At 43.1% G+C, this 14,597-nt stretch overlaps 1 protein-coding gene across 2 annotated transcripts; it reads left to right on the top strand.

The window, feature by feature from the left end:
- The first annotated feature begins 1,693 nt into the window (after positions 1 to 1,693).
- Positions 1,694 to 13,799, top strand: LOC115112919 (thyrotroph embryonic factor-like). 2 transcript variants are annotated; one of them, XM_029639982.2, is made up of 5 exons: positions 1,694 to 2,021; positions 9,644 to 10,018; positions 10,594 to 10,814; positions 11,158 to 11,369; positions 11,609 to 13,799. In XM_029639982.2, the coding sequence occupies exons 1-5, from the start codon at positions 1,943 to 1,945 to the stop codon at positions 11,628 to 11,630; spliced, it is 909 nt and encodes a 302-aa protein (XP_029495842.1). In that variant the 5' UTR covers positions 1,694 to 1,942; the 3' UTR covers positions 11,631 to 13,799. The 2 variants fall into 2 exon arrangements, with proteins under 2 accessions (XP_029495842.1, XP_029495841.1); XM_029639981.2 differs by lacking the exon at positions 1,694 to 2,021 and adding an exon at positions 8,571 to 8,911.
- Positions 13,800 to 14,597: the final 798 nt, after the last annotated feature.

Raw genomic sequence — 14,597 nt, 5'->3', positions numbered from 1 at the left:
CTCTGTCATAACCTCACATGGTCTCTCCTATCATTGCTATGCAGACGACACACAATTAATCTTCTCCTTTCCCCCTTCTGATGACCAGGTGGCGAATCGCATCTCTGCATGTCTGGCAGACATATCAGTGTGGATGACGGATCACCACCTCAAGCTGAACCTCGGCAAGACGGAGCTGCTCTTCCTCCCGGGGAAGGACTGCCCGTTCCATGATCTCGCCATCACGGTTGACAACTCCATTGTGTCCTCCTCCCAGAGCGCTAAGAACCTTGGCGTGATCCTGGACAACACCCTGTCGTTCTCAACTAACATCAAGGCGGTGGCCCGTTCCTGTAGGTTCATGCTCTACAACATCCGCAGAGTACGACCCTGCCTCACAAAGGAAGCGGCGCAGGTCCTAATCCAGGCACTTGTCATCTCCCGTCTGGATTACTGCAACTCGCTGTTGGCTGGGCTCCTGCCTGTGCCATTAAACCCCTACAACTCATCCAGAACGCCGCAGCCCGTCTGGTGTTCAACCTTCCCAAGTTCTCTCACGTCACCCCGCTCCTCCGCTCTCTCCACTGGCTTCCAGTTGAAGCTCGCATCCGCTACAAGACCATGGTGCTTGCCTACGGAGCTGTGAGGGGAACGGCACCTCAGTACCTCCAGGCTCTGATCAGGCCCTACACCCAAACAAGGGCACTGCGTTCATCCACCTCTGGCCTGCTCGCCTCCCTACCACTGAGGAAGTACAGTTCCCGCTCAGCCCAGTCAAAACTGTTCGCTGCTCTGGCCCCCCAATGGTGGAACAAACTCCCTCACGACGCCAGGACAGCGGAGTCAATCACCACCTTCCGGAGACACCTGAAACCCCACCTCTTTAAGGAATACCTAGGATAGGATAAAGTAATCCCTCTCACCCCCCCTTAAAAGATTTAGATGCACTACTGTTCCACTGGATGTCATAAGGTGAATGCACCAATTTGTAAGTCGCTCTGGATAAGAGCGTCTGCTAAATGACTTAAATGTAAATGTAATGTGTGACAAACAGCTGACTTTTCACCCTACACTCAAACTGTGTGGTTTCTCATTTTTCCTCATGCACCTGTAGCGGAAAACCCTTATGCTGACCTCTCCTGTCACTTTGTCCCTGTTCTAAACTGTTTGGAATAAAAAGAATGAGCAATCATGTTAGCTAGCTACCGTAAAAGGCATGTCTTAAACTACATTACAGTTTTCAGTATATGTCTTTGTCTGGTCTGATAGGCAATTTGGCTATACATAGTTGAAAAGGTAACTGGAGACAACGTTTGAATCCTTTTTTCCACTTGGAGGTCGGTGCTTTGCTATTTGTCTTGGACAGACGATGTACAACCTTCACTGTAGTCTTTGGCAGCTCTTGCAAGCGCCTTGAGTAAAACAGTGCCATCCATGGTTGGTAATTGCCAGCCACCTTACTAGTTAGCGCGTTAATAGCTAGCTAGCTAAGAGACAAAAAAAGACACAGAACACAATTAATTGAATTACAAAAATCACTAACTAAACGGATAAACAGAATTTTCAACAAGAATTATAAAAAAAACGCTATAGAAATATGATTATATTAATTTACAGAGATAATTATAAAAGGAGCGACTTCGATGCTAGTATGGCTACAATCAAGCTGACAGGAAGCTATGTATCGAGCGACGCTGGGCGCCACACTATGGGACTCCCAACTACGGCCAGTTGTAATACAGCCTGGATTCTAACCAAGGCGTCTGTAGGGACATACAAACCAGTCGTGAAAAAAAGTTTCAGTTTTCTCAGTTCATCAACATTTCGTTCTATATGTGATTTTTTTGTCTTCTGATGAACTTGGAAGCGTTGACAAACCTTGTCACCTTCATATATCTGCTCCAGCTTTTATTTGATAGTCAGACCAGGTCATCTTTACCAGCGTTTAGACAAGTCGAGAAATATGTCTTATTTTGAGATTCCGGAGATGTTCAAAGCTCTGCTTGAGGATCCCTTCACTATTCCTACCCTTGATTACAACGGTAAGAAGAAGCGAAATAATCGTATTTTCTTGTGTGCAAATTGTCAATAAATTGCATTGTGACTGAATGATCAGGAATAATGTTTTCCCAGCGCTGTAGTAAATGAGTCCACGTGCGACAATGTTGCAAATCAAAACACATTTGATACAGTACGTTTGTTTTCAATAAATGTATCTTAACAGTCTCTTCGACTATAAATACAATATTTTGGAGTGATTTCTCACTGCGAATCCTATATATTGCGTAACATCAATAAAATCCGGGTGCCATTTTGACAGTGGTTACTAGAACGACCTCAGATTAGCCTAGTGTGTAAGGGCGTTGGGCCAGTAACCGAACGGTGGCTGGTTCGAGGTAGGCTATAGGTTTAGAGTGTTGGGCCAGTAAAAGACAGATTGCTGGTTCAAATCCCCGAGCCGGCAAGGTGGAACAATCTACCCTGCTCTTGACCAAGGCAGTTAACCAAACCACTGCTCCCCTGGTGTGAATGTCGATTAAGGCAGCACCTGCACCTCTTTGATTCAGAGGGGTTGGGTTAAATGCGGAAGTTGTGCAATTGACTATAGCCTTGTTCACACAGCAGGCCTTAACGCTCAAATCAGTTTTGGACTACTGACTGTTCAAACACTAAATCGGATGTGTGTGTTTTCAAACAGCAGTCGTTTGCTGACACGAGCACCACCAATTAGCCTACACACACGTCGTTACTATGACAACTAATAGTAACGACGTGTGTGTAGGCTAATTGGTGGTGCTCGTGCTTTCTATCACTGAGAAGTTATATAGAAAGCTAAGGTGACAACAATCTCTACCATGGACGTTTCCCAGTTGCTTTGAATGTTCAAAAGCATAATTTATTAATTTTAAGCCTCAAATTATAAGATTATCCAACTTTCAAAATGATTCATTTTTGGCTAGCCACAGTTGTCAGCTAAATAGCTAACTGCGCAGCGCCTCCAAAAATGAATCTATCCGCACTTAATTCATTGCACACAGCTCAACTGCCAGGCAGTGCGAGATGGGATATGTATTTTCCAAAACATACATCATGTTTGCAACAAGGCACTAAAGTAATACTGCAAAAAAAATGTGGCAAGGCAATTTACTTTTTGTCAATACAACACATTACTGAGTACCACTCCATATTTTCAAGCATAATGGTGGCTGCGTCAATTTATGTGTATGCTTGTAGTCGTTAAGGACTGGGGAGTTTTTTTAGCATAAAAAATACACGGAATGGAGCTAAATATAGGCAAAATCCTGGAGGAAAACCTGGTTCAATCTGTTTTTCACCAGACACTTTGAGATTAATTCCCCTTTCAGCTGGACAATGATCGAAAACAGGAGGCCAAATCTACATTGGAGTTGTTTACCAAGAAGACAGGTTATGTTCCTGAGTGGCCGATTTACAGTTTTGAATTAAATATGTTTGAAAATCTATGGCAAGACCTGAAAATGGTTGTCTAGCGATAAATATTTTTATGTTGTTGTAAATATTTGTATGAACATAACAAGATTCAACAACTGAGACATAAACTGAACAAGTTCCAAAGACATGTGACTAATAGAAATTGAATAATGTGTCCCTGAACAAAAGGGGGGTCAAAATCAAAAGTAACAGTCAGTACCTGGTGTGGCCACCATCTGCTTTAAGTACTGCAGTGCATCTCCTCATGGACTGCCCCAGATTTGCCAGTTCTTGCTGTGAGATGTTACCCACTCTTCCACCAAGGCACCTGCAAGTTCACAAACATTTCTGGGGGGGAATGGCCCTAGCCCTCACCCCCCAATCCAACAGGTCCCAGACGTGCTCAATGGGATTGAGATCTGGGCTCTTCGCTGGCCATAGCAGAACACTGACATTCCTGTCTTGCAGGAAGTCACGTACAGAACGAGCAGTATGGCTGGTGGCATTGTCATGCTGGAGGGTCATGTCAGGATGAGCCTGCAGGAAGGGTACCACATGAGGGAGGAGGATGTCTTCCCTGGAACACACAGCGTTAAGGTTGCCAGCAATGACAACGAGCTCAGTCCGATGATGCTGTGACACACCGCCCCAGACCATGACGGACCCTCCACCTCCAAATTGATCCCGCTCCAGAGTACAGGCCTCGGTGTAACACTCATCCTTTGACGATAAACGCGAATCCGACCATCACCACTGGTGAGACAAAACTTGTCAGTGAAGAGCACTTATTGCCAGTCCTGTCTGGTCCAGCGGCGGTGGGTTTGTGCCCATAGGCAACGTTGTTGCCGGTGATGTCTGGTGAGGACCTGCCTTACAACAGGCTTACAAGCCCTCAGTCCAGCCTCTCTCAGCCTATTGTGGATAGTCTGAGCACTGATGGAGGGATTGTGCGTTCCTGGTGTAACTCTGGCAGTTGTTGTTGTCATCCTGTACCTGTCTCGCAGGTGTGATGTTCGGATGTACCAATCCTGTGCAGGTGCTGTTACACGTGGTCTGCCACTGCGAGGAGGATCAGCTGTCCGTCCTGTCTCCTTGTAGCGCTCTCTTAGGCGTCTCACAGTACGGACGTGGCAATTTATTGGCCCCATCTGCAGTCCTCATGTCTCCTTGCAGCATGCTTAAGGCACGTTCACACAGATGAACAGGGACCCTGAGCATCTTTCTTTTGGTGTTTTTCAGAGTCAGTAGAGAAGCCTCTTTAGTGTCCTAAGTTTTCATAACTATGACTTTAAGTGTAGTGTCTTAACGACCATTCCACAGGTGCATGTTCATTAATTGTTTATGGTTCATTGAACAAGCATGAGAAACAGTGTTTTAAACCCTTTACAATGAAGATCTGTGAAGTTTTTAGGATTTTTACAAATTATCTTTGAAAGACAGGGTCCTGAAAAAGGGACGTGAGTTTACAAATGTAAATAATCTGGGTGGCCATTTGATTAGTTTAGTTGTTCAGCAGTCTTATGGCTTGGGGGTAGAAGCTGTTAAGGAGCCTTTTGGTCCTAGACTTGGCGCTCCGGTAGCCTTTTGGTCCTAGGCTTGCCGTGCGGTAGCAGAGAAAACAGTCTACGACTTTGGTGACTGGAGTCTCTGACAATTTTATGGGCTTTCCTCTGACACCACCTATTATTTAGGTCCTGGGTGGCAGGAAGCCTGGCCCCAGTGATGTACTGGGCCGTACGCACCACCCTCTGTAGCACCCTAGTCAGATGCCGAGCAGTTGCAATACCAGGTGGTGATGCAACCGGTCAGGATGCTCTCAATGGTGCATCTGTAGAACTTTTTGAGGATCTGAGGACCATTGCCAAATCTTTTCAGTCTCCTGAGGGGGAAAAGGTTTTGTTGTGCCTTCTTGTCTTGGTGTGTTTGGACCATGATAGTTTGTTGATGATATGGACACCAAGGAACTTGAAACTCTCGACCCACTCCACTACAGTCCTGTTGATGTTAATGGGGGCCTGTTTGGCCCCCCTTTTCCTGTAGTCCACAATTAGCTCCTTTGTCTTGCTCACATTGAGGGAGAGGTTGTTGTGCTGGCACCACACTGCCAGTTATCTGACCTCCTCACTATAGGCTGTCTCATCATTGTCGGTGATCAGGCCTACCACTGTTGTGTCGTCAGCAAACTTAATGATGGTGTTCGAGTCGTGTTTGGCCACGCAGTCGTGGGTGAACGGGGAGTACAGGAGGGGACTAAGCACACACCCCTGAGGGGCCCCAGTGATAAGGATCAGTGTGGCAGACGCATTGTTGCCTACCCTTACCACCTGGGGGCGGTCCATCAGGAAGTCCAGGATCCAGTTGCAGAGGGAGGTGTTTAGTCCAAGGGTCCTTAGCTTAGTGATGAACTTCATGGGTACTATGGTGTTGAACGCAGAGCTGTAGTCAATGAACAGCATTCTCACATAGGTTTTCCTTTTGTCCAGGTGGGAAAGGGCTGTGTGGAGTGCAATGGAGATTGCATCATCTGTGGAGCTGTTGGGGCGGAATGCGAATTGGAGTGGGTCTAGGGTTTCTGGGAGGATGCTGTTGATGTGAGCCATGATCAGCCTTTCAAAGCATTTCATGGCTTTCCTACGTGAGTGCTCCGAGGGCGGTAATCATTTAGGCAGGTTAACTTCGCTTCCTTAGGCACAGGGACTATGGTGGTCTGCTTGAAACATGTAGGTTTTACAGACTCAGTCAGAGAGAGGTTGAAAATATCAGTGAAGACACTTGCCAGTTGGTCTGCGCATGCTTTGAATACACGTCCAGGTAATCCATCTGGCCCCGCAGCTTTGTGAATGTTGACCTGTGTTTAAAGGTCTTGCTGACATCGGCTACCGAGAGCGTTATCACACAGTCATCCAGAATAGCTGGTGCTCTAGTGCATGCTTCAGGGTTGCTTGCCTTGAAATGAGCATAAAAGGAATTTAGCTTGTCTGGTAGGCTGGCGTCACTGGGCAGCTCGCGTCTGGGTTGCCCTTGAATAGTTTTCAAGCCCTGCCACATCCGACGAGCGTCAGAGCCAGTGTAGATCTTAGTCCTGTATTGACTCTTGCCTGTTTGATGGTTCGTCGGAGGGCATAGTGGGATTTCTTATAAGCTTCCGGGTTAGAGTCCCGCTCCTTGAAAGCGGCAGCTCTAGCCTTTAGCTCGATGCGGATGTTGCCTGTAATCCATGGCTTCTGGTTGGGATATGTACGTACGGTCACTGTGGGGGTGACGTCGTCGATACGCTTATTGATGAAGCCGATGACTGAAGTGGTATACCTAACAAAATAGCACAATTGGTTAGGAGCATGTAAAACGTCAGCCGTCCTCTCCGGCGTCATTTTATACTGTATATTAGGACTATTAACAGCTTTTCAATAATTTGTGAAGCATCTATGAATGCCTTGTAAAGGATTTATGAAGGTGTCATAAAGACATAGCAGTGGACATCATCTCTGTTTTCTCTTCTTGTGCTGTGGTGTGGATGCTGGACTAGTTCTGTGTCAGAGGAGGCTGGTGGGAAGAGCTATGCTATACTGACAGTACAGCTAACTCTACTCTTAAAAACAACTACAATACATGAATGCTGTCCTTGCCTTTGCTTGATCAGTTTGAAAACAAATGTTTGACAACTCGCAATTTAGAATAATGTTTTTAGTAAGGGCTTGTGCATTTGGTTTTCATGGTGTATATCAGTGGAGACTGCTGAGGGGAGGAAGGCTCATAATGAATGTTTTATTTAACCTGTATTTAGCGAGGCAAGTCAGTTGCATAACAATGAAAAAATAATGAAAATTAAAATATAGGATAAAACACACATCTGGACAAGACACCAAGGCTACATAAATAGAGACATAAGACAACAACATAGCATCACATAGCAACGCAGCATGGTAGCAACACAACATGGCAACAACATGGTAGCATCACATGGCAGCAGAACAACATGGTAGCAGGACAAAACATGGAAAAAATATTATTGGGCATAATAATGGCTGGAATTGAGTATAATGGAATAAATGGAATGGTTTCAAACACATTAAAACCATGTGTTTGATGCCATTCCATTTGCTCCATTCTGGCCATTATTATGAGTCATCCTCCCCACAGCAGCCTCCACTGGTGTATATGCATATACATTTTTTAATTGAACCTTTATTTAACTAGGCATGTCAGTTAAGATCAAATTCTTATTTACTATGATGGGCCTACATCAGCCAAACCCGGACGACGCTGGGTCAATTGTGCGCATCCGTATGGACTAGCCCATGTCTGAATATATGTAGGCTGTTTAGTGTCTAAATAAGTGTCGTGTGTATAGTAAAGTATCATGCTTAATGTGAGTGACTGGCACAATATCGTACGGGGATATGTCCATAAATACAGTGACTGAAAAAAATGTGTCACGGTAAAATGCCAGTAAAATAGCGACACCTGTCTCAAATCGCATAGCTCCGCACCTCCCCCTGGCAATGCAGCAGAGCAGACCGGTCCTTCACTTGTACTCAATTTGAATAGTAGGCGATCACTGCGCAGTCTTCATTGGTTCTCCGTGTTTTATTTTAGCATACGATGATGGCACGTGTTGCCATGTGAGAACGAAGCGAATGAACCAGGGCTCGGTTTCCTTTTATTTTAGGCTTTAAATTATTTTGGGAAACCGGGCAATTTGTGACACACAATTGCTATGTTATATGGCATAGGCTAGACAATAAAACAAATGTTTATTGTTTGATGCCCAGAATAGCTGGTCAAATAAATAGGCCTAAAAACACATTTGTTCCTAGAGAAATTGGGGCAATTGTCAAAGTACATTTTGACACTGCATGCGTAAGGTACTGTCACTACACACCAACTGTACCAAAATTTGCTTTCCTAAGTATAAAGTATGGATATATATATAATTGAGGTTGTTCCACCCTCCCAACACGTTTTCCTCTAATTTATGCAGAGTTACAACAGACAGATATATAATTCGGTCAACCAATGGTATATCACACCTTGCCTACGTTGCTCCGAGAATGTTAATATTCATAATGGTAGAGAAGAAAAACACCAATCAGAACAGGGCTATTGTATATTTTCTACTCTAGAGGTGTGGTTTCTGTTGTCCAACAACGTTTTTGTTGCGTTATTTGTAGAGTCAGTTCATACTCTGAAGAGGTAGTCTAATGTCGTATCGTTCGCTGTTACATTGTAACATTTAGCCAAATTGCAGTTTCACTAACGGATACTTTTGTTTTACGGAGAGGATATTCTGTTACATTCGCCTATGCTTCATTGTTGAAGGAGCCTATCTTAAAATTTATTTTTGCGTAATTGCCGTAAAAAATGTCAGGAGAGCCGATCACCACCACACTGGAAACCTTCATGGGGTCACCGGGTGCTTTTCCCGTGGTATTGAAGAAAATAATGGAAATGCCCCCACCGAATTTACTCGAGGGCGACGATGGTAAGTCTACTCTAGATGCTTCTCTGTGTGGGGTTTGAACGCATCGTTTGTTCTAGGAAAATAACTGAGAAGAGGCCGAATTGTGCCGGAGAAAGCCGAATGCGAATACAACGTATGCAATGCAGGAAATTGGTACACAGAATCACACCCTTTCTGTCTGTTGTTTTTATAGTGTTATTATCTATAAGAATGAAGTTATCCCTTCATCTGAATTTAAACAAATTGGGTAGCTACACTTAAATTCTGGGGTTCGCAGACAGCACACCATTTTTAATGTCAAGTACAGTGAAATGCCTTTCTTGCAAGCGCCAACAACAATGGAGTAAGCAATATCAATGTAGCACTAAAAATAGCATAAGGCTAGTTGACAGTAAACTCCTCTCTAAACCTCATCACAACTCTGTAACTTTACTGGAACCACTATTAGTAGGTCACATTTTTCTGTCTCCTATTGTTAAGGTCCACTTTTCTACCAAATGCGGATGTAGTATTTCATCATATCTCCTCCATTGTTTGAAACATGAAGCCTGCATGATCAAACTTGTGGTCTAAGATTGTCACATGGACCACTTTATTTATTTCTGCATGTGTGTGTGTCCTGAGTGTTTTATCCACAGCCATTTACAATCTACTGAATGACCATAAACCCTTTTCCAATGATTGTCTTCTCCTCCATTTGTTTTATCCACCCTGCCATAACTCATAAAATTAACCATTGTTTTACTGCCACAGACAATGACAAGGAGAAGCTGCTTATGGGGGACAATGTGGACCTTGAAGGAGGGAGTGGGATGGGTCCGTCGGCTGCCCTGACCCCTGCCATCTGGGATAAGACCATCCCGTACAATGGGGAGACCTTCCACCTGGAGTACATGGACCTGGAGGAGTTCCTCATGGAGAACGGCATCTCCACCTCACCCTCATCCCTGGACGATGCTCTCAACATGGAGAATGCAGGGAAGACAGAGATGCCCACCACCATGGCAGCCAAGCCCAAGAGAGCCCCATCTGCCCCCATTTCCCTGCTGCCCATCCTGGAGTTGGATCAGTGTGAGGAAGAAGGGGTCACTATCACCCTCAACAGTATTGATATCGCAGATGAGACAGGTAGGCCGACATCTGTGAGACCTTTAGGGCCTTATGCATTTATATATTAGTCTGTTAGTGTTGTTACACTGGTAGTTACATGGTATAATGTGTAAGTAATACAAAAAGTGAGAAAAAAATGCATTAAAGATCAAAGTAAACCAAGTAAGTTGTTCTCTGTTCTGCTATAGACAGTCAGATAATCTGAGCACCAATGACACACGACACATGTACAGGGAAACACTGTTGCTGCCGTAGATGGTAGGGAAAATAGATCGTAGCTATGCTGACCAACAGATGTGGGCTGGGCTCCGTGAAGGCCATCCTTATCAAATGTAGAAGTCTTTAACTTGATGTCTGCCAATTTGAGTCACTGGATTTATTCTAATCAACTCCAGTTCAGGATATAAACAGGATATAGCCAAATATATGGTTCTAGAACAGGACTTACATTACTTGCAGTCTCACATAAAAGAATGCCTAATTTACACCATGAGCATTTATTTACCAACCCGTAAAACTGATCGTAGCATTTTCACATGAACCCAAACGGTATACTTGAACCCTAATGCTTGGTCACCTGTGTCTCCCCACAGAGGTGGTGACAGACAAGGACAGGCTGACCCCTGAACCCACCGACCCAGAGGAGATTGAGGTGGATGTGAACTTTGACCCAGATCCTACCGACCTGGTCTTGTCCAGTGTTCCTGGAGGAGCGCTGTTCAACCCACGCAAACACAAGTTCTCAGAGGAGGAACTCAAACCTCAACCGATGATCAAGAAGGCCAAGAAGGTGTATGTACCTGAGGATTCTAAGGTAAATCAGAGACATGGAGGCTGGAAATGTGGGTTTGGTATGTAGGTAGGTGTAAACAGCTTTTTCTAATTCCAAGAAGAGGAATTGTTTATAAAAAAATTGTAATATTTAATTTTGTATTACAGTACCATCATTAGTCAGCCATTTTGAAGGTCGCTTTAAATTATTTATCACCCGTGAGGGAAAACAAGAGTTTGCCTTTTCAAGGACGCTTTCAATAACTTAGCAGCAACATTGAATTGAAAGCATGCTCTCAGCATCAAGATCGCTTTCAATAAAAACCTTGTTCTCTTTCTCCTGGTACTCTGCTCTTTCTCCCTCTACACCTCTATCTCCTCACCAGGATGAAAAGTACTGGCAGAGGAGGAAGAAGAACAATGTGGCAGCGAAGCGTTCGCGGGACGCGCGGCGACTCAAGGAGAACCAGATCACAGTGCGGGCGGCATTCCTGGAGCGTGAGAACACGGCGCTACGACAGGAAGTGGGCGAGCTACGGAAGGACTTTGCCCGCAGCAAGAATGTCGTGGCCCAATACGCGGCCAAATTCGGAGAGCTGTAAGGGACCAAACACAGACAACCGCTGGCCGGTGCACACAGATTGCATCAGCCAGTCACTTCATTTTGGTCAGGTCACTAAGTAGTAACATCCTTAGTTTATTGTGGTCAGGAATCAGTTGTGAATACCCACTGTTGAGCTTCATGTGATAATGAAACGTTAACCCTCCCCTCTTCACCTCATGTTAACTCCTCTTCCTCTCCTGGTAAATCATCTACTTTTTCTCTTTTCTTTCAAGTGCACCGCTGGAAGACAAGTAGGCTACTAGTGATTTTATTTGTGGCGAAACGGTGAATAAATGAGTCTAATGGATTGATGGATCAGATGATGAAGAAGAACAGGAGGAGGAATGTGGAAGACCCCTGCTTATTGTTTTTAAAACTTGTGTGAGTAGATTTTCATATTTAAGTGCTTATTTCAAAGCACTGCAAGTGAGTGTATTTTTGGTCATGTTTTGTACACCATTGGCCAGTAAAAAGATAATTGTGTTCATATTTTGAGGGATTGAAATTGGTGGGGTGAGGGTGGTGATATTTTACTTAGTAAACTGAAAAGGATTTTTATCTTTTAGGGTTTTAGTCTAAACTAGCATGGCTTATACTTTTACTGTGAACTTTGGTCTCAATGGGACTTCCCCTGCAAAAGAAAAACAGCGAAATAAAATGCATAAATAACCTTCAAATACAATAACTCAAGTTAATCAGGGGACTATTACTGCTTGGTAGTAGTTTTAAAACCATATTAGGAAGACCTTCAATACAAATCTCTTCCTGTACAAGTACATGTTAAAACTTGCTCCAAACTGTATATAATGATTTGTAATATTTCAAAGTCTCTCTGTCTTCAGTCTATTGTCCACTGCTCTTGGATCCTTGTCATTTCAAGGAAATTGATTCACTCTTCAGGTTCTGTGTTTTGTGGTTTTTATTAAGAAATGCTTCGAAAAGTGGTGTACAGTATAGAACCCACAAAAAATGTAAATAGTAGCAGAGCTATATTTTCCAGACTTTTTCCTTAGTTCGAAGTATAACTCGATACAAAAACATTATAAACCAGTTGACTTACAGTATCTATGACATAACTGTGCAATTTATGAGTTTTCTGCAGTTAGAGTATGTGTTCAACCAAAAGTAAAACTCCAACCTTGCTCCTGTTTACTACTATGGAATGCTTGGAAAGCAGTTTATCCAACTTCTCTGGGACCTTGATCTTCTACAGACATACAGATATGGACAGTTACCACACTCAATGTAAAAAGGTGAAACGTTATTGTGCTTGTGCTCCATCTGCAATGAGTAGAATACATTTTAGTTACCTCATATGAAACCGGTAAACAGGCTACACCTGAAATTTGGTTAAGTTTGTGTATGTTGACGGTTTTTAAAATAGCTTTTGGTAAATGTTACTGTTTTTTAAATTCCTTTTGGTAAAGCCAGGTTTCTCAACTCATCGATGTGGTTTGAACTGGGTCTCACAGTTTCAACAAGGACCTCCAAGTGTCTTCAGCCGACTCATTGCGATGCCCAGTGTCTGTTTACATGACCATATCAGACCCCAAAAATCAAGTCTCTTTTCAGGGTTTCTGTCTCCTGGGTTTTGCCCTTTGGCCTGTGTGTTTCTGTGTTACTAAGCCTACTTGTCACGTTCCTAATACCTGCTGATGTAATAAGAGGAAAATAGGTGAATACAGTGCTTCCAGCTCATGTTTGGGAAATTCTTTGAAGATTTACCTTTTGGAAAGTAGTCTGGATTTTATTTTTGTAAAGATATTTGATAGTGTGTTAACAGATGAGAACCTCATTCAAATGGAAAGATTCATTTATTGGTTGTTTGCTAAATCTGGACAAGATAAGACAACCCTTTGTGTGTTAGAGGTCTTCCAGTCTTTAGACTTCTCTAGGGTCAGTTTCCAACTAAAGTCATTATTACCCTGGCTTAAATAACCAGTATTTTCTGCTCTTCTATATGAATTCTGTTGGCTGTTATAATCCACTATAACTCTAGCTCGGTGCTCAAAGCTGATATCTGCACAAAATGATGTGTAGCATCATTCGGGCTTTCATTAATAATGTAGGAAAGCGTTCCAAGATTTTGATTTGGAAAAGCTGGTAGACGATGTAAGTTTTATAAAACATAAGATAATATCTTGATTTCCATAAACCAGTAAACAATGTCAGTAAAACACTGACTTGATTGGGTTACCGCTAAACATTAGCACACTTCCTGACATGTTCAATATTTTTTGGGAAAAAAGTATGCTACAACATTTTAAGAAAATGTGCACATATGTTATACAACTGGTGCAGGGAATTTTTTTAGAACTGTTGGAGAATGATCTAATCTTTTTTTTAACGTTGTATACAAATTGTGGCATTTTATGTGTGGATAACATATGCCCTGTATATGAATAAAGCATTGTTGAAAACTGAGCGCACAGTGAAGGTGTTGTTTTGTGGCTAAATTACATGTCTGTTTTAAGTGTAATATGACACCCTGTCTCGCTGCAGTACTATCTACTTTCATGAGGCACTGGGTAAAAGCTGACAGACATGAGTCTTTAGAAGAAACCAGCCAGACAAAGGAACACACCATGAATAGCCTTTCAGGACAGAGTTTATCCATTGGCTCTTTTTTGGCATTTTACTTGGCCTTAAAAGAAACTTCTGTCCATGCCAGGTGTTGTGTAATGCATTCAGTCACTGTTGTATAAGCCTCTGAAACGATGCCATCTGTTGGGGGAGATAGGGAGGAAGAAATGATGAGGAACTGGCCAAGACCAGCAAGTAATAGGGCTTGATTGAAATTGCAGCCGACTATTGACTGACAGATCTACAACGAACCTTGCATCATAAATAACTACTCATTACTTATTGTCAGTCACAATTGACCCATGAAACATGACGTTTTACCTGGTTGAATCAATGTTATTTCCACACCAAAAAAATCATTGTGACGTTGAATCAACATGGCAAACTGATTGGACTTGCAAAAAGTCAACATTAGGGCATTTATGGAATTTTACTGGGCTTAAAAGAAACCTCTGGCCATGCAAGGTGTTGTAACACATTCAGTCACTGTTGTATAAGTCTCAGACTGGGAGAAACCACGAAACGTTGAATTTAACTCAACAAAAGGTTTAAATCTTAACTAGACATTGAACTGACATCTGCCCAGTGGGTAGTCCATGAGGTTATGCATGGGACCAACCATAGTGTTAGTTAGAGGAC

Source organism: Oncorhynchus nerka, linkage group LG28, assembly GCF_034236695.1.
Source record: "Oncorhynchus nerka isolate Pitt River linkage group LG28, Oner_Uvic_2.0, whole genome shotgun sequence".
Classification (NCBI taxonomy): Eukaryota; Metazoa; Chordata; class Actinopteri; order Salmoniformes; family Salmonidae; genus Oncorhynchus; species Oncorhynchus nerka.
This window is presented reverse-complemented; position numbering and strand designations above follow the sequence as displayed.

Excerpts from the sequence above, each read along its gene's own strand:
- LOC115112919 (XM_029639981.2), top strand. The coding sequence starts at position 8,791 with ATGTCAGGAGAGCCGATCACCACCACACTGGAAACCTTCATGGGGTCA. Across the intron at positions 8,912-9,643 it reads TTTACTCGAGGGCGACGATG|ACAATGACAAGGAGAAGCTG; the intron begins GTAAGTCTACTC and ends TTACTGCCACAG. Across the intron at positions 10,019-10,593 it reads TGATATCGCAGATGAGACAG|AGGTGGTGACAGACAAGGAC; the intron begins GTAGGCCGACAT and ends GTCTCCCCACAG.